Source organism: Bactrocera oleae, chromosome 6, assembly GCF_042242935.1.
Source record: "Bactrocera oleae isolate idBacOlea1 chromosome 6, idBacOlea1, whole genome shotgun sequence".
In the NCBI taxonomy this organism is placed as follows: Eukaryota; Metazoa; Arthropoda; class Insecta; order Diptera; family Tephritidae; genus Bactrocera; species Bactrocera oleae.
The window spans coordinates 12,585,258-12,610,551 of NC_091540.1; the positions used below are offsets into that span (position 1 = coordinate 12,585,258).

Sequence of the window (25,294 nt, forward strand, 5' to 3'; positions counted from 1 at the left end):
TGAAGAGAATCGCTCAAATAATAATTATTTTTGAAAATTTCAAATCAAAAACGGGTTTTGAATAATATTTGAAAAGAAATAGTCTCACATCGTCGGTTGAGTGCGCATAGCGACGATGTCGAACGGCTGAACTCTGGTCAAGTGTACATATGTGGTTTTCAATAAAAATGAAGTAAAATTTCTGAAAAATTTTAACTTTTGAAAATAAAAAAAGAGTGAAATAAAATAAAATAACAACAAAAAGCAAAATTAATAGCGCTTTGAGTAAATTTTAAACCATCAAACTGACTCTGACAGCCACTGTTTAGAATTCAATTACTATATTGTAATTCAGTAATTTGAGTAACAGCAGTGAATTAAAAAAAATATTCAAACTTAAATTTTGCATTTCCAAAAATATTACTTTCGAAAAAAGCAGAATTGTATTCATATTAGTTCTATTTTTCATAAAAAAATAATAATAATATAAATTAAGTGAATTTTAAATTTGAAAAAGTCAGAAGTGATATCGAAACTCAAGAAAAACAACAGTGAACTTGCCGTAACAAAAAATCATATATAAGTGTTAAATTTAATATTCCTGATCACCGGGCGCCCATCATTCACACTGGGTAGCCCTTATTTGCCAACAACGCCCGCGGGCCCTGAGAGCCCGAATGCAGCAACCGCCGTTGCACACATAAGCGCCGTGCAGCCGCTCCCGCCTACGCTACATGCCTACAACAGCAACCACAACGACACACCGCACCACAGCCAACATCCGCTGCAGTCGCAGAAACATTTCCAGCTTTCCGAGAACTCCGCTTTCAATTTAGCCGCTACAGCCATCGCTGGTGCCGCAGGATTTCCGACCAGCGCCGCTGCTTTCTATCACCGTCTCAACAGCTTTGCCGGCGCAAGTGAGAGCACAAGCGCCTCATCAACCGACTACTGCCTGCCAACGTACGGCAGTGAACAGCAGTTGCAGCTACCAATTGCACCAACCAACACAGACAACATGGATCTCATAAACCCCTACATGCGTCATCACAGCTTTGCCACAAGCCAGAGCAGTTCACCGTCGGCTATGGCCATGGCGTCTATGGCAAGTCGCAGTCCACCAAACGGCGCTGCTGGCTTGCACCATCATCTCCCAAATGCCGGCGGCTTGACGAATGGCTTTGCAGAAGCGGCCGCCGCTGCTGCTGCTGCGCATCACGATTATCAGAATTTGGCCGCTGCGGCAGCGAGTCGCGATCATTTGCTCGACTATCACAATGCTGCGGCAGCTGCCGCCTATGCCGCCAACAACAATAATCTTTCCAGCCCATTAATGCTGTTGAAAGCGCCGTCAAAGCAACTGCACAGCCACGAGGCAGGTGGCACCAAGTCGACGCGTTCGGCTGAGGACTCCTCCACACCGCCGCCTTTGCTATCGGCGAGCAGCGGTGGTGGCGCCGGTGCAGATCACTCCTCCATTGCTTCATCGTCCCGCCTGCAGTCTGAGTCGCCCGATAATTGCGCCAACTCGCTGCATCATCGCAATCGCTACGACAATAATTCCAGCCCCGGCGTTGATAGCTCCAAATCGTATCCGGTGAGTCAGCGTAGCGGTAGTGGTGGCGATGAGGCGGGCAATAATAGTGAATCGAGTCCGCCGCCGCCTGACTATAGTCCCGAGAATCTCTCAGCGAATCGCGTCAAATATGCATCTGCGTTGCAATCACATCACAACAATAATAACAACAATAACAATATTAGCGGTATGCATTCATTGGGTGTGCATCACAATAACAATAACAATATGCTGGAACATAAGTTGCCATTGAGCTTTCTGGGGCCACCGCTGGCGGCTCTACACTCAATGACTGAAATGAAGACTGGCGGCGGTGCGTCGGGCATGTTGAATGGCTATGCGAATAATCAGCAGACGCACTTGATTGGTGATTGTCGCGCTGGTGTGGTGGGCAGCGGTATATCCGGCTCGATAACAACCACAACAACAACACATACACAAGGTGCGGCAAATCCGCATGGCATCGATACGATATTGTCGAAACCGCCGCCGGTGACATCGGCGGGTCTAAGTGCTTTAACGGGAGGTGAGTTGAACCGGAATACCTTTAATACTTGGGGGTCTCGAAAATTCCGCATTGTGGTTTCTGATTCTGAAAGACCTATGTTTAGGTATTTAGATCATTTGAGTAAATACAATATTTGCGAGGATCATATTTCCGAAATGGTAGTGAAACAGCGCTTGAACGCACTACCAGCTCATCTCATTTCTGAGTGCAGACATTTGTCTATCAATTTTAGTTTACCCAAACTCCCAAACATTTATGTAAGTACGTAGACGTATACATTTTGCGTTGCTCACAGAGACTATCTTGGTAAAATCCGGCTTCAGCGGAAAATAGTTTCTAAATGCCACAAGAAAATCAGTGACAACTATTTTATGAGCAATAATTTTAGACAGTCATTTGTGTTGTTAGCTTAAATTATTTAATACTTTTTCGAATGGAACAACAACAACAAGTCATTAAATTTTTTCACGACTTATTATCTAATATTTATTGTTGTCGCATTTGAAATTGTCAAACAAGTTCGTTATATTCACTAAAGTATTGCAGCTTAATTAAGTGGTGTTATTGAGTGAAGAAGGCAGCAAGAAGGCGAGCGACAAATGGTTGGATGACAGTGCGTTCAACACATTTTCAATATTATTTTGATTACAACTTATAACTAATTAAATAAGTGACAACAAATTAAATTACAACAAAACGAAATGAGGCGAGGCGAAGCAGACCAAATCGATTACATCAAGGCGTTAACTATTATATACTTACATTTGTGAATAGATATATAAATAAATATAAACAAATCAACATGTGTAGTTGTAAGTTGTAATAATAGAGTTAATTGTGGTACTGTAGGCTCTACTATGGTAGTCAACATTGACGAGTCTGAGCTCTCACGGACAAAAATTTGTTAGATTTCAGTAAGCAGACTCATACCTACACACAAATTCATAGTTGCTGCAGACAGTCGACTTTCTTTTAATTTTTCACTTTCTTCTCGGTGGCTAGAACCGTTTGATACCTATACTAGGGTGGAGTGAAAAAAAATTTTTTTCTCAAGGGTCAACTTTGTAGATTATAAAAAAAGAAACTTTTTTTTGTCCAATTTTTTTTTTGGTTAAAACTCTTCACATTTATATAAATTTGACTCAAAATTTACTTTAACTTTAAGCATGTTGTCGTTTGAGACTTTTTTTTAAAACTCCAATAATGACCACAAAAATTTGTTTTAAGTTGATAACTTTTAATTGGCCAGAAAGAGAACTCTCCACAGCTTCTAGAACACTTATCAAAAACCTTTTACGAAATAAAAATTTTAACTCGAAATTTACTTTAAAAGTAAACTTTTTACTTTATTATACTTAACAATTATAAAGGCCTGCTCACAACCTTAATGGTTTTACTAAAAACCATTTTTTGGTAAAAAAGAACACAAATAATCTATGTAAGGGAGAAGTGGGAGAAAAACTCTGAATGAACCATGAATCCAGCTACAAACCCTCTTTCGGACATAAATTCATTAATTTATAAGAACTGCAAACCGCCAGCAGCTAGGTATAAAGCATATTATAGTAATTATATGCATTATTAATTTCAACAAAAATAAAAACCCATTATGTAGGACATATTCAATGTTAAAAGCAAGTTTACAAATAATCAAATATATAATTAACTCTTACTAGAAGCTTCAAAGAGCGTTCTATTTCTTCTCTGGCGTTCGTCTTGATATTGTAAATTGCTTTTAATAATAATAATAAACACCCAACGATTACACTCCTCCCGCCCAACTGTCGCGAGGGGCGCAATACGCAAACGTGCGGAATTAGCCGAGTGAAAAAAGGCAAGAATTTCTTTAAGTGTTGAGACCCAAAACTGCTCAGCTACAGAAATAAAAAAATTCAAAAGCTAAGATTTATTATTACGATATAATAAATTGTTACATTTTTATTGATTAAGAGAAAGCAATAAAGCATTTTTAATTTTGAAAAGTGAGTCAGATAAGTCAAATGTGCTGAAATGAGAATTAAAATAATGACATATGCGGCAGTATGGTTCATTTAGTTCAAAATTTGATCCACAGGATTTTAACAGTAAAGGTCTAAACTGCCTCGAAAAGCGAACCGGGATATTAAATTTAATTTCAGACAGGAGCAAAAGCTGCAAACTATTGCACTCAAGGTTTTCATTAAGAATATTATGCCAAGCATTTCCATACGACTAGAAAGTGTAGGTAGATTCATAAGTTTTAAACGACTAGTGTATGGAGTTAGACTTACACTGGAATCCCATCGGAAATGCCCGAATAGGCGAAAAGTAAAAATTGTTTTTAAACAGACGCTAACTTGTCAGAATGGAGTTGTTAGCTAGGGCTTCATACAACAGAGCCATTATCTAATATAGGGCTAACCAAAATTGCAAAAAGTGTTTTAGTAATATACGGATCTCTATGATATGATATGAGAATCGAAATATTTACTTTATCGAAAGCTTTGCCAAAGTCTGTGTATATAACATCCGTATGCTTATGTTATCTAAAACCTAATGTTACATGGTTTACAAATTCAAGCAAATTTATTAGAGTCGATTTCCTTTAACATAATCCATGCTGAGATGAGGAAATTAACGGAGAAATCGAAAAGTTTAGGCATAACTGATAGTTTTGCAATAACTCTATAGTTTTCAATGTTGGACCTAAATCCACTTTTATGTAAAGTGATTATAAATGACTGTTTCATGTTGAAGGAAATATACCGTGTTCAAGAGAGGAATTAAATATCCTTGTCAAAGGCAAGTGAATATATTTGGCACAATTTTTTAGTAAGCATGGTATCATGTCAGGGCCGTAATTAAAAAATGGTTTTAACTTATTTAAATTAAGTAAGGCGTCTTCATCAGAAATAATTGGAGCGTACATTAAAGTATTCCGACACAGCACGTGCTGATAGGAAAAAGTTTTAGAAGAATTATTAGAGTAGTTTAAACTGAAAAATTCTGCAAACATATTGGATATAATATCCATGTGATTTCAAATGATAGATTTGTACTTCATCGCGGACGGAAATTGCCTGGCTAAAATTTAATACAGAAACCGTTTTGTAATTTATGGAAAGAGTGGTCTCAATGGATATAAACCTTACACATATCTTCTATATACATATATCAATTTATAGATCAAAAACTTTAAAAATTATTCAAATTATTAAAAAAAAGTATTAATTGAAATCTGGAACTCTCCAAACATCGATCTAGATCCACATATATACTTATTATAGAAAGTCCAGCTTACTCTTACTAATATACCCTCCTTACTTTCAGGTGGCATACCGCGTTTCTCCATAGCCGCCGCCGCCGCTGGTATGGCGCAATACTTGTCGCAAAGTCAAGGTGGTCCCTTAAAGACGCACGCTGGCCATATTGTAGAACGAACGCATCTCTATTGGCCGGGTCTGCAAGGGTTGGTCGCGAATCCAATAGCGTGGCGTGAAAGGCTGTCGAACACAAGTAAGTTTTAAATTATTAATAATCTATAGTATGCAATAATTTAGAATGAAAGTGTCGAGTTAGAAAAAGATGAAATATTAATAAATAATATTTCAAGTTGTGTACATTCATCCGGATTTGCTAGCGTTGCAACGACTGCATAAATATGTAAAATTTGTAAAATATTGCGTATGAAACTAAATAAGTGATATAAATGTGCGCCTCAATACAAAGTGCAACTCGCATATTTTAGCGATTTGTTGTCTGCCAAGCCATGCGTGATGTTCTTTTGCTGTTTTGAAGCAAAACTTTGTAGTTGGTATATAATAGGTTATAAGTGCTAACTCCAAGTTAATAAATTAGTATGCATGTGGTATGTGCGCATCATGATTTTTTTTTTGTTTTTGTTTAAGTAGGGGATGCAGCAAAAGCCGTAGTGCAGAACTTTAATCCGCTACACCTAACCTACTCCAAACTCTAGACTCTCCAATGGAACCACAGATTAAATATTACTTCGTGTTACTTAGCATGATGAGGAATATTGCCATGTTCATTTACACAGTTTAAACACTTTCGAAGTAGTTCCTTACAATTATGCAAAAAAGCAAAAAAACAACATTTAAAACTGCTTTTGAAACAACAAAGTATAAAATATGCTTCTAACACAATCAAAATACGTCTGACACCAAAACAACAAGAATATCGCTCACAAAATTAATGAGGTAACCACCATAAGCCACTTTAAAATCGCTTCTGCACTACAGGCGTTGCTACCCACAGTTCATTAACAAGTGTGTTGTTGTCAATTCCGTTGTATGATTATTATTTTCACAAAGTGTTATTGTTGTTGATTTTTGCTTTTGTCATTGATCGCCTCCGTTGGCAGGAGTAAATTAATATTTCATGTGCCTGTCAATGCCTCCAAGCGAAACCGAAGTGAAATCAGACTGAGAGCGGATCGTGCATGAGTGCAGCCAACAACAACAACAGCAGAAACAGCAGCAGAAATGCATAGCTGATAAGTGCGCAACGCATCAGTGTTCGCTGCCTACAGGTCCCATGGATGAGCTAAAGCTGTAGTAAGCAATTGGAGACTGCGTCAGTTGTTGTTGCATTGGAACTTGCTCTTGTTATTGTTACTGTTGCTGTTGTTGATCTTGCCAGCGCTAAAGCAAACAAATGCGCGATGATGATCTGCAGAATTTCGAGCTACTCCAGTTGTCATTGTTGTTGTTGTTGTTGTTTGTTTTAGTTGTGGTGGTCGCGCATGTCTAAGTTGTTGACAATGGTTGTTGCGCGTGTGTGTGTGTGCTGGTGCTGCGCTTTTAATGAGTGTGACAATGCAGCAGATGCGTCAGACGCACATTCTGGCTGTTCCAACGGTTGTTAATGTTATTTCAGTTATTTATTTATTAATTTTATTGATTTATATGCAGAGCGTTGAAAATTTCTTGGCAGACAAAAGTCGAATGCCAAGTCATCGCATCAGGCACAGCTCGTCAACGCATTAATGAATCAATGCAAGGCAAATGCGTGAGTGAGGAATAACAGTAACAACAACAACAACAACAATATGGGTTATTAATACAATTTCACTGTTGTTGACAGGTGTTGATCATTAGCAGCACCAATTGTCATCGCAGTGTGTCAGTTAACTTTGCACACACACATGCTTAAAATGCATCGCTTACGAATATATGCGCGCACACATACATACATACTGCCATATATTCATATAAAATAGGTATTGTGCAATGAATTCAAAATCATTTTTGTTATTGTTATACACTTTTTTCATAATTTTCTTTAAACGCATTGTAGTTGTTTTTGCTGTTTTTCACTCTGGCATTGATCAAGCATCATTAACTAGACCAACGCTGCTTTTGTGCCATATTTTTATGAGCGGAAATATCTTCCAACTTTCTTGCTTCTTGAGTTATTCCTGTAATTATCTTCATATCTGCTTGTATGACGCAGGCATTTGTGTCTGTTGGTGTCCCCAATGTTAAAATTGCCATTAAATTGCATTGATTTTTGAAAGCTGATTTTTATTTATTTTTTTTATACCCTGAACTGTAGGGTGGAGCAAATTTTTTTTTGTTTTTTTTTTTTTTGCTTAGCCTGAGGGTATAATATGCAGATATTTAAAAACGAAAATTTTTGGAAAAAAAAAATTTTTTCAACATCTAGAGGCGGCGCACTCACTTTTAAAGTAAATTTGGAGTTAAAATTTTTATTTCGTAAAAAAGTGTTCTAGAAGCTGTGGAGAGTCCTCTTTCTGTCCAATTAAAAGCTATCAACTAAAAAAAAATTTTGTGGTCATTATTGGAGTTTAAAAAAAAAGTCTTATAAGACAACATGCATTCCTTAAGCGTTAAAGTAAATTTTGAGTCAAAAACCGTCAAATTCGGTAATTTTTATATAAATGTGCAGAGTTTAAACCAAAAAATTTTTTTTGGTCTAAAAATTTTCGATTTTTATTATCTACAAATTTTATCCTCAGGCTAAGCAAAAACAAAAAAAGATTTGAACAGGGTATATTAAGTTTGCCACGAAGTTTGTGACACCCAGAAAGAAACGTCGGAGAGTCTCTAAAGTATATATGTATGTTAAATGATCAGTGAGGAGCTGAGTCGTTTTAGCCATGCCTGTCAGACTATCCATTCATCTGCATATAATATACGCGAACTAGTTTCTCAGTTTTAGAGATATCGTTCCGAAATTTTGTGCACATTTGTTGGAACGACCAATATCTGACTACTATAGCATATAGCTGCCATACAAACTGAACGAACAAAATTAAGTCCTTGTATGGAAAACTTTTTTATTTGACAAGATATCTGCACGAAATTTGGCATGAATTATTACCCAAGTTAGCGCAACAATCTTCGCATATATTGTTCAGATCACAACTACAGCATATAGCTGCCATACAAACTGGCCGAGCAGAACTCTTTTCCAAATAGCCTCATGAATGTTATTTTGTGATATTTTACTTGGATTCAGATAATGTAAGCTTTAAGTATATTAATTTTTTTATATTATAATATATACTAAATTAATAAATTTAGAGATTATATATACTAAATACGGGATTCAACAAATTTCATAAAAACATATAAAAATTGTCTCCATTTCCATTTCCACTTCACTTTACTTTCCTAAGCACGCCATTTCGCCCCATTGGGGTTGCTCCACTTACAAGCAAGCAATCATCGTCAACAGCAATATATGGTATATATTTACATTTAAACAAATTGATAAACGTTTATGCGATGGTGTGTTAGCATCGTGTACAACATGACAAGCAACATGCGCATAAACAATGCCAGCAGCAGCAAACAAATAATAGCAACCACTACACATAAACATAGCTACATACATGAGTGTGTATGTGTGACAGGCAGCGCCTGTACCGTTTGCGGATTTATTGTACGAAAATGGCATTAAGAATAAGAAGGACTAACTTGCTGACTGACAGACGCACGAGAAAGGCAAAGCTGTAAGCGGCAAAGTTTGCAAATGTGGCAGGTGGCAGCGCGAGGAAGCAAGCTTATACGGGCGGCAACCCCTAAAAGCAGGCTAGATAAAGGCACGAAGCGAAAATGACTGGCGAGTGGAGCAAACAATTGTGTGTTAAAGGGGATGCTGCAAAGCAAGCGAAAAAGGGGGAACTGCTACAACAATGAGAATGAAATGCTAACACTCGCATAAATTCGTATTTGCATGTGTGTGTCTGTGTGTGCGTGTGTGGCAAGAACATATGTATAAATATGTACTTCCGTATAATAATGTGGCAGCGAATTTCACTTCATCGCTTCACGTAACGGCGCACCGGCTGCCTTTCCAAGTGCTTGCTCTTCTTATTGTTGTTGTACTTGCTTTTCTGCTCTTTTTTATGCAAAGCGACAACAAAGGCACTGCTTTAAATGTCTGCGTTGCCATCGCAACCGACGTCTTACGGCTGGGCTGACTGTCTGGCTGGCGAATGAAAAATGCGAAAATAACAGTAAACTGTGGCGATAAAACGGAAACGGAAATAAAGCGTTGCACATGCACATACATACCAACAGTTCCACATGCCTACAAGTAGTAAATAAGCAAATCACAGACATTTCAAATAAGAGCCAGCAATTCGGTCTTTCATTGTTATTGCTGTTGTTGTTAGCTTTTATTTTCTCATTTATATGTTTCTAATTTTTTGGTTTTGTTTATTAAAAAGCGGAAAGTGGGTGAAAACAAGTTGAGGGACGTAACAATGCTTGGCAAAGGCAAAAATAAGTTGTGCAAAATTCATTTGCAACTGTAAATATAATATGCAAAATATAATTTGATACATGTGCTTATGTTTTCTGAACACAATTGTGGCCACACAGCTGACGCGGATGAATTGCGAAATTTCGTTAGAAAATTAGAAACGAAAAGTGCCTGAATATATATAGGTACATGAGTAGGTGCGTGATCGCAATTCACACACATGTATACATACATTTATACCGTTTATATATACACATACATATATGTGTTACTGAAAAAAAATTTTTTTGCTTAGCCTGATATAATCTGCAAATGATTATAAAACAAGAAAATTTTGGAAAAAAAATTTTTTTAAACATTTACTCCCACTACTACCCACTCACTTTTAAAGTAAATTTCGTTTTAAAATTTTTTTTTTGGACAAAAAAATTTTTGATAAGTGTTCTAGCAGCTGTGGAGAGTCCTCTTTTTGGCCAAGTAAAAGGCCAACTTAGAAAAAAAATGTGTGGTCATTATTGGATTTTTAAAAAAAAAGTCTTAAACGACCACATGCTTTTCTTAAGCGTTAAAATAAATTTTGAGTCAAAAACCGTCAAATTCGATAATTTTTACATAAATGTAAAGGGTTTAAACCAAAAAAAAGTTTTTTTTGTCCAAAAAAAATTTTAACTCGAAATTTACTTCAAAAGTGAGTGGGCCGCCACTAGATGTTAAAAAAAAATTTGGTTTTTTTTTTCTAAAAATTTTCTTTTTTTATAATCCACAAATTTTAACCTCAGGCTAAGCAAAAAAAAATTTTGTTTTATTTGCTCCACCCTAATATTTATTGATGCACATCATCATTTACATATATGTACATGCACATTCGCATTTATATGTTGTTGTTTTTGTATGTGAGAAGTGCGCCAAATGTAGGTCGCCCAATCGATTTGCTGCAAAATGATGTGGAAACAATGATGAAATCTTCTAACAGCAAATAAAATCTGGTTTCGTTGGTTTTTTTGTTTTTACTTTTTTCATTTCTCTTGGTTTGGTTAGAAAGCATAGACAAATAATAATAATAAAATGCAACGATGTGGAAAGTGAAGGTCAGAAATTTGAAATGAAATACATACATATACGCACACATAAATTGCTTAAATTGCTCTGGAAGTGCTGACTTAATATTAAAGTATTAATTTACAGTATTAAAAAGTTAGAAAGAATTATATTTAAACAAAAAAAAATTCACAAATTATTATTAAATTTAAAAAAAAAAAACGTTAATTTTGGCTGCTATCTGTCCAGCTGCTTTTCTTAGACCGTAAAACTGTATAAAAATATCTTTTTTTTACTTTGATCGGCCAATTTGCAGCTATATGCTATAGTGCTCCGATATTAACAATATATTCATAGATGTTTGCGTTGCTATCGATAATAATTTGTACCAAATTTCGTGTAAATATCTCATTAAACAAAAAAGTTATTGATTAAAAGACTTGATTGGTTGATCAATTTACATGGCAGCTATATGTTATAATAGTCCGATCTAGCAAGTTTTTTCGGATATTATAGCGTGACCTGGCGAAATGTTCTGTACAACTTTTCGTGGAGATATCTCGTTAGCTCAAAAGGTTTTTCATACAAGAACTTGATTTTGTTCGTTCAGTTTGTATGGCAGCTATATGCTAAAGTGACCCGATCTGTAAAGATTCTACATATATTGTAGCATTATTTTGAGCAATAATCCATGATAAGTTTCGTGGACATATCTTGCCAAACAAAAAAGTTTTCCATACAAGCACTTTCTTCCGATCGTTTGTATGGCAACTATTCGCTATAGTGGTCCATTATCAACGCTTCTTGAGGAGAAAAGTAGGCGTGCCAAATTTCAGATCGATATTTCAAAAACTGACTAATATATATACGACATTTCCTTCTGAGCGTTACACACTCGCAAACTTAATATACCGTGTGCAGGGTATAACAAAATAGGGTGACGAGCGCAACTCTGTCTCAATTTTGATTATCCTGCGAGATATTTGAAAAGGTTTATTATTTTATACCTATAATTAAAATATAAGAAAATTAGCAATACTGTTTTGACAACCCCACTTTCAAGACTAAGCAACATTTATTTACCGTGTAGAAATCCATATTAAACTATTTGTAATCAGTAAAAAATGTAAAGTTTCGTTTTTGAAAAATGTTTATTAATTTTTTTTATGGCAACCCTATTTTCATATGGCAACCCACATAATTTTTGTTTGAAAGTTCTACGAATTATCCTTACTTTCAGTTAGTTTTTTCTGATATTATTTTTATGAATTCAGTTGGAGCTCCCTCGACCACTTACGCGGCATGCGACACTCCCCCTCCTTCCAGCAAAAGCAATATTCACTTCATAATGCTGATCATCAATAGCTGACAAATGTGCTTTTAATATTTTCACCGTTATGCCAGAGGCGTGTCCCAGCTGAAGGATGCGAGGTGTTAATTTCCCACCACCAAATGAAATACTGTTACTCTTGTTTGCTGCATAGGCATATCTTCAGACGCCACACCATTGTTTGCACACATTTCTAATACGCGTTTAAATATTATACGTAAATATATATATATATGTATATATGTATGTGTATAACAATATAAAGACACAATATTTCAAATTATTTACGTACATTCGAGACCCATTAAAAGGCGAAAAATTGCAAGGACACAAACTGAAATGAAATGAAAAAACGCTGGTGCAACAACTGCGGCAGGACTAAGTTCTTTTGCGGCAGTGGTGAGGGTGACTTATGCGATTATGCGAGCCAACTGTGAATAGACACAAAACAGACAGACAGACACAGTTTGAATAACTAGAGAAGCAGATGAAACTGTTGAAGCGCAGCCGAACGGTCGAGCATCATTTTCGCCAGCGCAGGCGGCAAACACTGCAAGCGTGCGGTGTGAGATGATGAGCTCAGCTTTGCGCTGCTGCTGAGGTGGTAAACACAAATAAACGCTTCATATTTGTCATAATTTATGAGGGAATTGGGACACAGCCGAAGTCAAGCACACATACACAATGCCACAAACGTACATATATACAATATACTAATGTGTGTGTGTGTGTGTGTGCGTCTACTATAAACGTTTGCCTCCATGACCGCGTTGGGACTCAGCTGTGCGTCGCTAAACAATATTTTCATTCATAAAAAAAAATAAAAATGTTGCTGGAAATAAGCAGTGAGTATGTAGCGTTGCATTACACAGTGCGCTGGCCTTTTTTGCTTCCTACCCCCTCTCATTTGCTGCATCGTGTTAGCGCAGGATTAGCTTTGTTAAAGCGTTTATTTTGATTTTTTTGCTACTTCGTACGGACAAAACAATGTAGCTCGCGCCAAAGCACAATTGAGTGTTGCACTTGCCACGGCTTTGGTTGTGCACGTATGGGTGGCTGTCTATTGATGAAGCGTTTGGCCGTTTGGCGACTTAACGCCAGCTCATTTTGTCAATGCCACTGCCTTTTGAAAGATTCACTTAATATTTCCTTTAATTTTTTATGCCAGGGTGTAACCTTCGAAACATATATACATAGCAAAGCTGAAGTGAATTATTGATTTTTTTATTTTTGCTGTGTATTGCTGTGCCTTGTGTGTGTGGGCGCGTACACCGTGTTTTTATGTTCCTGTTTTTTATTGAACACTGTTGTCGTGCCAATGTAATCATAAATTTTATATCGTTACACTTTTATGAGCTGTTAAATAGCGTAATTGAAATCTTTGTAATAGACAATCGGAATTTGTCGTAAGATAATAAATTTAACGTATACATTTAATATTCAAAATTAATAAAATATAATGCTGTTTTATGATGGAAAACTATGAAAAATTAAAATGTTTAGAAACAAACTTCACATTTTTAGAAAAAAAAATTAAAAATATTTGCGTAATTTTAAAAAACTCAAAATTATGAAAAAAAAAATTAAAAAGGCTTAAACCTCTTAGGCTTATCTTTAGAACTTATTGAAACCGAGTTGCATATAAATATCTAAGAAATATGTAATTCGTTAATTTTTTTCTAATTTAAACTAGTTGGCTACTGTAGCATTTCAAAAATATTGCTTTCGGAAAGATTTAATTATAATTTTAACTTAATTATAAGACGAACGTATAATTCGATATAGCGGCTATCAATACTCATTCATAATATTTGTAATAAAATAAAAATATTTTTGATTGCCTTAAAAAATAACCATTATTTTAAAATATTGTACTTCATTACAATTTGTTCACATAATTTCTAACTACTGCTGTCATTTATTTAATTTTGAAAAAGGTGATTACTTTAGTTAAAACAAGAAAAACCGTTCACCGTAGCTGAAAAATCCTTCACAAATAATGCAGTTTCCTACAAGAACTTGATTTTGATCGTTTAGTTTGTATGACAGCTATATGATATACTAGTTCGATCTAGAAAATTTCTTCAGATCTTGTAGCGTTGTCTTAAAAAGAATGTGTATCAATTTTCGTAAAGATATCTCATCAAATACACGAAATTTCCATACAACTACTTGAGTTTGATCGTTCAGTTTGTATGGTAGCTATATGCTATGATGGTCCGATAACGATGATTCCGCTAAATGAGCAGCTTCTTGTGGAGGAAAGGATGTGTGCAAAATTTCAGGTCGATATCTCAAAAATAAGGCTCTAGTTAGCGTATATAGAAACAGAAATCGACTCAGCTCATCATGCTGATCATTTAGATATATATTTTATAGGGTCTTCGACGTTTCCTTTTGGGAGTGACAAACATCGTGGTAAACTTAATATCTAAATAGTAAACTTATACTAGTCTTTTCAAGGTATATAAATAGCATTTCCAAATAACAGCGCCACAAATTGTTGCAAACTTTAACTAGTAATTATTTTATGGAAGGTTTAGTTTGTTAAAGAATGTTTCGCTTATCTGCAAGTAGATTGCTAGACTAGTCTGCATATGTATGTAAGTGCGATAATATATTACCTTGTTCAATCATTTGCCGTGTTTAATACAAACTGATGAAGTGGTGCGACAGATTTTTGCATCGGCAGTCATAATCCCATAGACGCGTGCAACATTTCAGCGATAAAACTGATTGAATTGCTCACACAATAATTTTATATAAATATTTATGTGTTGTAATGTCTGTCAATGTGTGTGTATGTTTGCATGTGTAATATAATTAATCAGCCTGCATGAAATTTGCAATGCAAACATGCAATTATGCGGACAGTTTGGCGTAAAATGCAAATTATCGGCTGGCTTGATGAACACCGACCACACACACACATACAACCACACGCAGCCAAACACATATACGCACAGTAGTAGTTGTTGTTGTTTTGCGCAATTTCGCCAAGCGCATTGCACTTCATATTTATTGTAAGGCAATTAATTGCATTTTTGCCATGAGATTAAGCGACGCACACATACACACAAGTATAAAATGATGTATTTCATGCAAGTGCGTGTGTGTGCGTGCACAGTGGCCAGCACGTGCCGACGCGTGCGCGAAATCCGCACAACCGTCAGGCCGTCAGGGTGTTAAGAGTCCACCAATAACCGCGCTTGCATACATGTAAATAAGTGTGTGTATGCATGTGTGTGTTGTGTTGTAGGTGTGAAAATATTGGTTTTTATCAGCCTGCCGTCCATTACAGGTGGGAAAGTCAATCAAAGCGTTGTCGATCAAAAAAAAAAACAAATAAAAGTGGCTTAAACAAACAAATATGGATGTGAAATAATAAACAGTCTTTATTAATATTATTATTATGCGATTTAATTGAATTTTATTATCAGCACTTTGCGCGAAATCACAAGTAAATAAAACCATAATTATGGCAGTAAAAAATAAACAAAAATGGATTTGATACGGTTGCAACTGTAATTAAAATACAGCAAAAGGATTATTATAGAATGCAGATATACTAAAGAATATAATAGAGAATTTATTCATGCAATCAGAAAAACTGTTATTAAATGCGCGAAAACAATAATGGAAGTCAGTTGAAGTAAAAATGTATCGAAAATTATTAGTAGATAACGGTAATGTTAGCTTTTGAGGGAATATAGTAAGCTCAGCGGTTTATTCTAACGGCGGAGGTCCTATAAATTATATACTCTTAGTCCCACAGTGTTTGCGATATCAGCCTGAAATTTTGCACACATTCTTTACTTCTTTAACAGCTGCTTATATATTGGAAACGCCGATATCGGACCATTATAACATATAGCTGTCATACAAACTGACCGATCAAAAATTAGTTCTTGTGTGGAAAAATGTTTAGTTGAGAAGATATCTTCGCGAAATTTGGCATAGTTCATTACCCAAGGCGAGGCTAAAATCTCCGCATATATTTTGGCAGTAAGACTACTATAGCATAACGTTGTCCTACAAACTAGCTGATCAAAATCAAGATAAAGATCTTTTTATACCCTTATATGCCATAAGACATGCGCTTGTGAGGTTAACGCTTTTTCTAGTTTTATTTCATCATACGCTGAACAGGGTATATTCAGTTTGCCACGAAGTTTGTAACACCCAAAAGGAAACGCCAAAGACCCTGCAAAGTATATATGGTATAAAATCGATCAGCGTACCGAGCTGAGTCTCTCAGTTTTTGAGATATCGATCTGAAATTTTGCGCACGTCCTTTACTCTCCACAAAGCTGCTAATTTGTTGGAGAAGAAAACTTTTTCATTTGAAGTAATAACTTCACGAAATGTGACATGAGTTGTTGCCTAAGCAAATAATGCAATCTCCGAAGAAAGAGATCAGTTCAGATCGGTTCACTAGCATATAGCTGCCATACAAGCTGAACGATCGAATAAAGTTCTTTTATTTTTTTTGGAATATTTTGCGTAAGTAAAGAGTATTTGTTGCTTTCTCAGATTTATTCGCAAATCACGATTAAGTATCAATTAAAGATTTCTCTTAATTCAATTATAACCTCGAAAGCGCGATAAAATGCGACATGCATGCAACTAGGCAATATGCTACACTCTCCCAATTAAACTATATGCTTTCTCATAGAAATAAATAATAAACAAATGAATTTATTTCATTAGCGCACAAAAAAGCAACAATTCAAGCGCAAGAGTCTCAAAGCAATCCAATTAAATATTTAACACACTTCGCATTCGGTGAGCCATGAACTCTTTGTTGCCTTTACAATTAACACAATTAAATTTAAAGCATTTACGATATGCAAAACTTACACATACACGCACACACAGACGCAGTGCACCGTTAAAACTGGCAAGGAACATAAGCCATAAACCATAAACTATAAGCTTGAATTGCCTCATGAAAATGAGCAAACACGCAGAGCGAACATATGCGAGTGGCAAGAAAATGTTCACATGTCGTTGTTGAAATGATTTTTATCTTTTTATTAGCCATGTTGGTGATAATAAAATTTGCGAAAATTATAATGAAAGTGTAACACGTAAACCTAATAAAATTTTCAAACGCCGGATAAAACGAGCCAATTGGAGAGAATGGCGTGAGTGGTAGGGCAGCGGTGCACCTAGGGGCGGCAAATAATTGAAAAAAAAAACAAGCAGAAATGCACAGCTACATATATGCGCATACATAAATACATACATATGTATCACAGGCTGAGCTGAAATTTTGTGCTTATGCTGGCTTTCATGCGCTCAGAGTTATTGACTTGCTTATCTAGAAACGTGCTTTAAGTTCGTCATTTAGCGCGCAAGTGCAGGACAAATTGTTTTTGTAAAAGCTAAGTATATTCTGTCTTCTAATTAACCCTTTAAGCGCCACATAAGTCTAATGTACGCTCGTTTGCTTCTTTGTAGTGTGTATAATTAAGATACTGCTCCTTCAAGCTTCTTTAATTGTGGCATTGTTCTCGCACATTTTACTAAATACCATTAATGTGCTCGGCAATTAGCTTTAAAATTAAGCTGAGCGTAGCTTGTACTTTATTGTTGTATAAAAATATATATACATATATATATATATATATATGAATTTAACATAAGCTTCTTCTCTTCTTCTTCATATGTGTTATAAACATATTTTTAATCACCGGCGTATCCCTTCAAACTCACACATACATACCTATATATGTATATATAATATATTTAATACATATCTCAACCTTAGTGTTGCTTGAGTGTGAGAGGGAAACATTTATTGCACGCATTTAAGTCGCTTTGCCTTTTTAACCGCATTTACATAACTCAAACTCCCTCGAGCTCCCTTAGTCAACGCATTATACTCGTATGTATGTATGTAATATATATTTGCACGCTTGTATCTTTCATTGTTTGTGGGCCAACCATTTTAATGAGCCCTTTCAAATGTGGGTCGAATTCCTTGCTTTTGCAGATTTTAATGTTCTTGTTGTTGTTGTTTTTTTTTTCTTAATTCCGCGTATACCTTTTGGAATTGTAATTAATTGCGTGGTCTGGCTTCACCTTCGCTCAGCTCTTGGCTGGATTTTGATTGCTTTGAGTAAGCGAAAGGATTAAATGGCATTCTGCCGCGCATACAATGAGTTCTTGCTGCGTAATTATATAATATATGTACTTGTGTGTATATATACATATCTACAACATAATATTTTTTTTTTGTATGCTCTGTTATAATTGCTGGCGCGGTCTTTATTACTTATTCTTGACTTTATTGTTTTAATGAAGTGGAAAAAATATGAATGTGCTGTCAATATGGAACTACAGAAAGCTTTAGCTAGGTCTTCACTTGACTAAAGTATAATGTGAAACTGGCTTATTCCAAGTATCTTCTCTCCAAAAACTGTTGTGCGATAAATTCGTGATGTCGTCGTTTTTCTTCGCTCTTTTGAATTTTTTAGGCTTTTAGGTTCACTAAAAATATAAAAGAAGAATAGAGTGTAGGTATCTACTTTGTATCCAGTTTGAATACTTGCTGGTTTTAAAGGTTAGTATCTACGGAACACCAGTGCAATTGGTTTGACTCAGAAAATGTCGTTGAAGGATTATGTGTCGAAAACGTACAAACTATACCAGACATACCGAATTATATGAGATGGTTAGATCTACAAAAATATATATTATGTGTATAAAGACATTAGGGTGGGCCAAAAAAACAAATATTTTTTTCGCTTGGTACTCTGAAAAATAGTAATTTCTCCAATTCAGACCTCATAATTGTAACGGTAAGGCCTTTCGCCTTACAATTTCCTAATTTTTGCTTATTATCAGATAGAAAAATTCATAGCTCGCGTTTAACTTTTTGAAAAATATCTCGCTTCATAGATTTTGTAGAAAATTGAGTGAGCTATAAAATAGTCTCAGACGATTTTTTCGTCAGGCGGAGGACCTTCATTTTACAATTAAAAGCACATACTTGCAGACATTTTTTTAAGGTGTCTAAGAACGTATCATTTAGAGTACCATGCGAAAAAAAATGCAATTTTTTTACTCACCCTAATGTATATACGAGTACAAAGTGACGGTTAAAGTTTGATTTTAAAGAAAATTTATTATTATATCGTATGAATTTCGTAACTCAATGAAAAAAAAAACTCATAAGAAACCAGAAAACTCATAGTTTTGTATGGAATTTACTGCTCGACAAAAATGGTGACTTATTATTTTCATACAACATATGTATGTAGAAAACCGAATTTCTATCGGTTATTCAAAAAACATTTTCAAAACTTTCGGTCGCTGATTTTCAAACTGTTTCCATTATAACAAATATCTCTTGGTACCGTCACTACCTTCATAAAGATGATTTCTTAGAAATAAAAGTGATCGAAAAGGTCCAATATTAGACTATATCATAACATCCATATTCCTCAGCTATTGACTATGTTCTAAATGCTACTTAGAATATTCACCGATATTTCTCCATTCATATTTTTCCACATTTACAAAAAAAAAAGAAAATGTTTAAACGAGCAAATAATTAATTACAATACGATTTTCAATAAGTACATTACACATATAAAAGCCGTTTTCATTGCTGCTTACCACCCTTGCCAAAATCAAATCCACCATTTTCGTAAAATCCATTTAGCGTTCAACTTCAAAAACATTTCCAATATTGTCGTTGTAAAAGCGCACTTTAAAAGCCATGTTTACAAGCTACTTAAAAACTTTTCGAAATTTTCACAAAGTCATTATTTCATTATAAATTTTATTATGCGAAATTTTACACAGCTCAAGCGAAACGGATGGCGGCGTCAAAGACACGTCTAAATCTACAACTGCGCGCTTGTTGTTGCAAGTAGTCAAGCAAGGCAACAAATACGCGCAACAGCAACAAACGGCAAAGGCAAAGCGAGTAAAAACTTTGTCGTTTGTTTTGTCATTTATTAATTGTTTATAAATGCGTGGCACAGCTGCTAATTTACGCGGGGTGGCGGGCCGGACTAACTGCGTCAACTACATATTTGAGGTGTATGAAGCCATCACAATTGTTTGTGTGTGTCACCAAAATCATTTCTAGAGGGTTAAGTGTGTACGCAGAGGCTGCTCAGCAGCAAGCAAGCAACGGACGGACCATAAAGTTGAAAACAAGTTTTCGCGTGCTCAGATCATCGAACCTGTAGTGGTGGCAAGAGCTGGTGCGATGTGTTGTGCTGGAAGACTACGAAACTGGTTGCCACAATTTGATAGCACGCCAAGTCCAAGTCTGATATGCTAATGAGGTGAAAGACAGCCATTTTAAAATTATGACAATTAAGTGGGAATGGCAATGAACGGCGGATTTTAATGGTGCTTTTATGTAACATTAATGGTAGACTGCCTGCTAAACAGGAGAATTTATTAAAGTTGATGATTTGTTTATAAGATTTTTATTACTTGTTAGTATTCTCTACGCTAATAGCGGACTCAACTTTTGCTTGCTTCGAGAGATGGCAGTATAAAGTATAAAAAAATATATATATATATCGTTTTAATTTTTATTGCTTTAAAAAGTGCTTTGAACTTGGTAGAAGCGGCTAAAATACTGACAAATCTTTTTTAGTATACCGTTATTTAGTAAAGCACGTACAATAAGCTCATTTCGTTCCAATAATTTCAGTATTTTCCAAAAAACAAAATTCTTCTTTTGATACTTTTGAAACAATTAACGATATCAGTATAACTATTAGGGTAGAGCGAAAAAGAATTTTTTCTTGCTTAGCCTAAAAGTCAAATCTGAAGATTATAAAAAAAACGAAAGTTTTTGGACAAAAAAAAAATTTTTTTAACATCAAGGCCCACACACTTTTTAAGTAAATTTTGAGTTAAAATTTTTATTTCGTAACTAAAAAAATTTTTTTTTTGGTCCAAAAAAGATTTTAATTCAAAATTTACTCTAAATGTGAGATGTAAAAAAAAATTTTTTTTTGTTCCAAAAAATTTCTTTTTTTATAATCTAATTTATTATAATTCTAATCTAAAATTTTTTTTTTGCTTCACCCTTATAACTATTTACAGTGGCCATAAGAACACTTTAATCTAAAAAAGTTCATTCCGAATGAATTCCGCAGCGCTAAAATAAATAGCAAAGTTTCTGACAACGAATTTGTGCGCCTCGCTCTCCACTGACTGGAAAATGTAACGCAAATCTATACAAATAAATAACAACGTTTGTGCTTGCTTTAGGCCAAAATAATAATTACATACTAATTAGACATTTAAAGTAAAAAATTACATGCAGTAAATCGAATCAATGCAAATGGAGCCCACCACGTTCATGCACACGCACAAACATAGCCACATTCGGAGACCAAATATAACAACACGGGCAATTACAGGCAACATTACGCATAATGAGCCCCAACGGCAGGCCTACTAATTGGAGCCAATTGCCCAGCAATTCGGACATTTAGTGCCGCCCAATGGCCATCAAATTAACAAACGCAAATTGTCCGCAAATTAATAACGTTGCTCGCATAGAGCATAAACATTTTATACAAAGCTCGATAACACTCATACACATATATTTACAACAAATGAAATTACAACAAATTATGTATATAAATATGTTTGTGCGCAGTAATTTGTAAAAGCGCCCTCTGGCGTCATTTTCATTTTCATTTTCATGAACACAACATGAAAATCAATTAGCCAAACAGCCAACGTACAAGTCCTCACAGCGCAGCGCAGCGAACCCCCCTTGACCGAGCAGGTGGAGTGACGGTTGAGTGCTGTAAGCCCACTTTTATGTGAGTATAAGCCAATAAAACGAGTATAAATAAAACGCCCGTCGTGCCTTTGTCATGGCCACACAGTTGGCTTGCCCATACACGGCTAGCTCGTTGCACGTACATAAATCCAACGACCTGTGTTGCTCCCTGGTGTGGGCTGAAAGGCAATCATTACAAATGGGCTCTAAATGCCAGCGCTACCTCGATGGCAATTGACAAAGAGTGTGTGTGTGTGTATGTGTATGTGTGCGTACTGATGGTGGTGGCAATCACCCACAATGCCTCAACCAAATCTCAAAGGTCTGTTTTAGTTACCTTACAGCGGCGCTAAACCGCACTCATAAAGCTGTGACAACAGGGGTTGTATTCTGCAACTGGTTGACGCTTCTGACGTGCTCATGCTACCGACCCTTTGCGGGATACGCTGCTTTGCATGCTTTGTTCCGTGCTTTCGACCAATTAATGTCACCCCATTATTAAATGATCCCTAATTATGTGAAATGATTTTAGTTGGGAGTAAATGCTCAACACAGAACGGCCGAGACGCTTAACTCGGAATCCGGACTGTCGCTGTCAAACCGGGACGAATAGTCAGCTAAAGCTAAACCGAAGCAACAAAGAGTTCTGATGTGGAGTTATAGGAAATATGATGGAATGTTGGCTGCACCAGCTCGAACACACTAATTAGATGTAGAAACTCAGAAATCTAAGACATTTTTGTAATTTCCAGTAAACTGCTGAAGATTTTGGGCTCTAAGAAAGAGGAATACAAAATCGCTTAGCTTTCCGAATAATTATTTACGGTCCAGAATTTTTTTCGGTCTTGACTAGCTCGGTGACTGCGTTGTCCATAGTATTAGTATAGTATTTGTCTAAATTCACTTAAGAAACCGCCCTTTCTCCCGGTATTAACCCTCTAAGATAGCTTTCGCCATTTTTTTCGAAAAATTATCTTAAACCAGTCGTTTATTTAAATATTTCTCTTATAATACCAGCAACTTAATATAACAATTTTCAATTCAATACATATTTAGTACAGAAATTTAAATTCATCGTAATATTTACTAAAAAATTTTGTTCTCCTCTTATTTCCAGTGTCGGCGAGTCTCTCACAGGCGCATCAACACCATCAAAGCAACGACAAGGATGGCAAGAAGAAGCACACCCGCCCAACATTCAGTGGTCAGCAAATTTTCGCGCTGGAAAAGACATTCGAACAGACCAAATATCTGGCCGGACCAGAACGGGCGAAACTCGCCTATGCCTTAGGGATGACCGAATCGCAAGTGAAGGTGAGTTAATACAAACATATATACAAGTATGTATGTAGTACATGGGGTAAATATTTATTAGAATTGGACGCTCACAGTGTTAAGCACTACTAAGCTTCGTGCATGGGAAAAGATATATAAAATGAAATATGAAAACTAGAAATACAGAACCGTTACTATCTAACAAGGCAGCACATTAAAAAATCCAAAATTCTTTTTTATTATTGTTTTTGTAAGGGCGCATTTTTTTCAAGACATGCAGTTTTAACATTTAAAAGAGATAAGACACAGATAAAACGAAATATTCACCAACAACCACAACCAAAACAAAAAATTATAATAAAATAAAAATCAGAATCAGAGGCATTGAAGGTGTATAAATATGTACTCGTACATATGTAAGTAGAATCCCGTAAGCGCTGTTAAAAGTGGGTAAAGAAATGCAAATGAAAAGGAAATGCGTGAAAGGCGTTGAAAAATTTGCATTTTTATTGAAAGGCAAATCCGAGTGGATTTCGCTGTGAATAAAGCGAATGAAGTATGGCTCGCAAAAGTTTTGGCGATTGCCAGAGCGCACAGTGCCGGAGGTGGTGTGGAATATTGTGCACACAGAGCACACATTCTCATATGAAACTCGCGTATTTGCCATGAAAATGGCGGCCACAACAACAAACCGCCCACATACACGTTTGTATGTGTTTACTCGTGCCACTCAAGGTCCACCGACGCCGGCGAAACTGCTGTGGCTGGCGGCTTCATCGTTTTGATGCGCTTCATTTTGCGCTAACCTTTTATGCGCATTTTATTACATTTTTCATATCTTCAGTTTGTTTTTTGCTGTTGTTGTTGACTGCTAACTTGTATTCGGTACGCCGTCGCTGTCGCCCGGGATTACGCGGGTCGCTGTGGCTGCTGCGGGTGCGCGCTTTAAACTCATAATACCCTATAATACGCGCCGCATGTCTAACTTTACCAAAAGCTTTTTTCTTAACATTTTGTTTTTTTTTAAGTTTTTTATTTAAAATCTAAAATCCATGCAGACACTGCCGTCGCTTGCCACTTAATGTTGAAATCCACAAGCTTCGGTGAATGCATGCGCAGTCTAAAATGCTTCAATGTATTTCCATTTTATTTTTTCATTTTTTCGATTACTTTGAAGGGGATATGTGTTGTCGCATTTTATACCGTTAAACACAAATCCCTTTGTCGTCAAATTTGTTGAGCATTATTGTGGGCATGTCAGTCGCTTTATAAATGTTGCCGATTTGTGGGACTTGTCAGAGATAGCGGTGTGTATCATTGTCTGCGTGTGTGTGTGTATGAGTGAGCCACACGTGCGAGGGCTTTTGTGCGGTTGTGCTGATGTTGTTGCATGCATATTTGTTGTTGTTGTTGTTGTTGGCAACTATTTACTGACTTTTCTTTGTCCCCGCCGCGCATGTTCCGTTATTTAACTTAGTCCTAATCCGCGCATTTAATTGGTCTCGCCTTTGCTGCCGGTATGCCTGTCACACACATACGCACAGACATGCAAATGCAAATGTGCCATATATATGCATATGTATACACTTCAAAACTGAATGAGGATAACTGTAATATTGACTGCTTGCAACTTATACTTCAATTGTGCTGCAATTATGTGATTTTTTTGCAGGCATGGGTGTTATTGAGCGAAAATGGAGTGCAAATGCCAAATATACATTTTTAAACGAAATTCCACACAATTGTTGTACACACCAATTAACATTTTTCTGCATAAATCATCGGTAATTGCATCGGCTGTGGGCGGTTTTTGCATTGAAATCTGAAATTAAGCATTTTGAAAGGTGCAACAGTGGTTTCTTAGTAAAACATTAGGGTGCGTCTTAAAATTTTTAATAATAGGCAAGTGCATAAATATAACTCTTAAGGAGTTATATGGGTTTTACGCCTTCAAAAAAAAATATTGTCATATATATTTCTATCATCTCTAGAATATTGTCCTAAATTCTCAAGTTGATACCAGCAATAGTTTTGAAGATACAGCTTTGAAAAGTTGCGTGCTCGAGGTCAGCTATATACTAGAGT

At 35.9% G+C, this 25,294-nt stretch overlaps 1 protein-coding gene across 1 annotated transcript in view; it reads left to right on the forward strand.

The window, feature by feature from the left end:
- The first annotated feature begins 447 nt into the window (after nucleotides 1–447).
- The window catches only part of HGTX (HGTX homeodomain transcription factor), a 37,773-nt gene continuing 12,926 nt past the window's right edge, over nucleotides 448–25,294 (forward strand). The window contains exons 1-3 of the mRNA XM_014238509.3: nucleotides 448–2,081; nucleotides 5,373–5,558; nucleotides 23,052–23,248. Of these exons, the coding sequence (XP_014093984.2) occupies nucleotides 998–2,081; nucleotides 5,373–5,558; nucleotides 23,052–23,248 (1,467 nt within the window). The 5' untranslated portion in view covers nucleotides 448–997. The remainder of the gene's footprint in view (nucleotides 2,082–5,372; nucleotides 5,559–23,051; nucleotides 23,249–25,294) is intronic.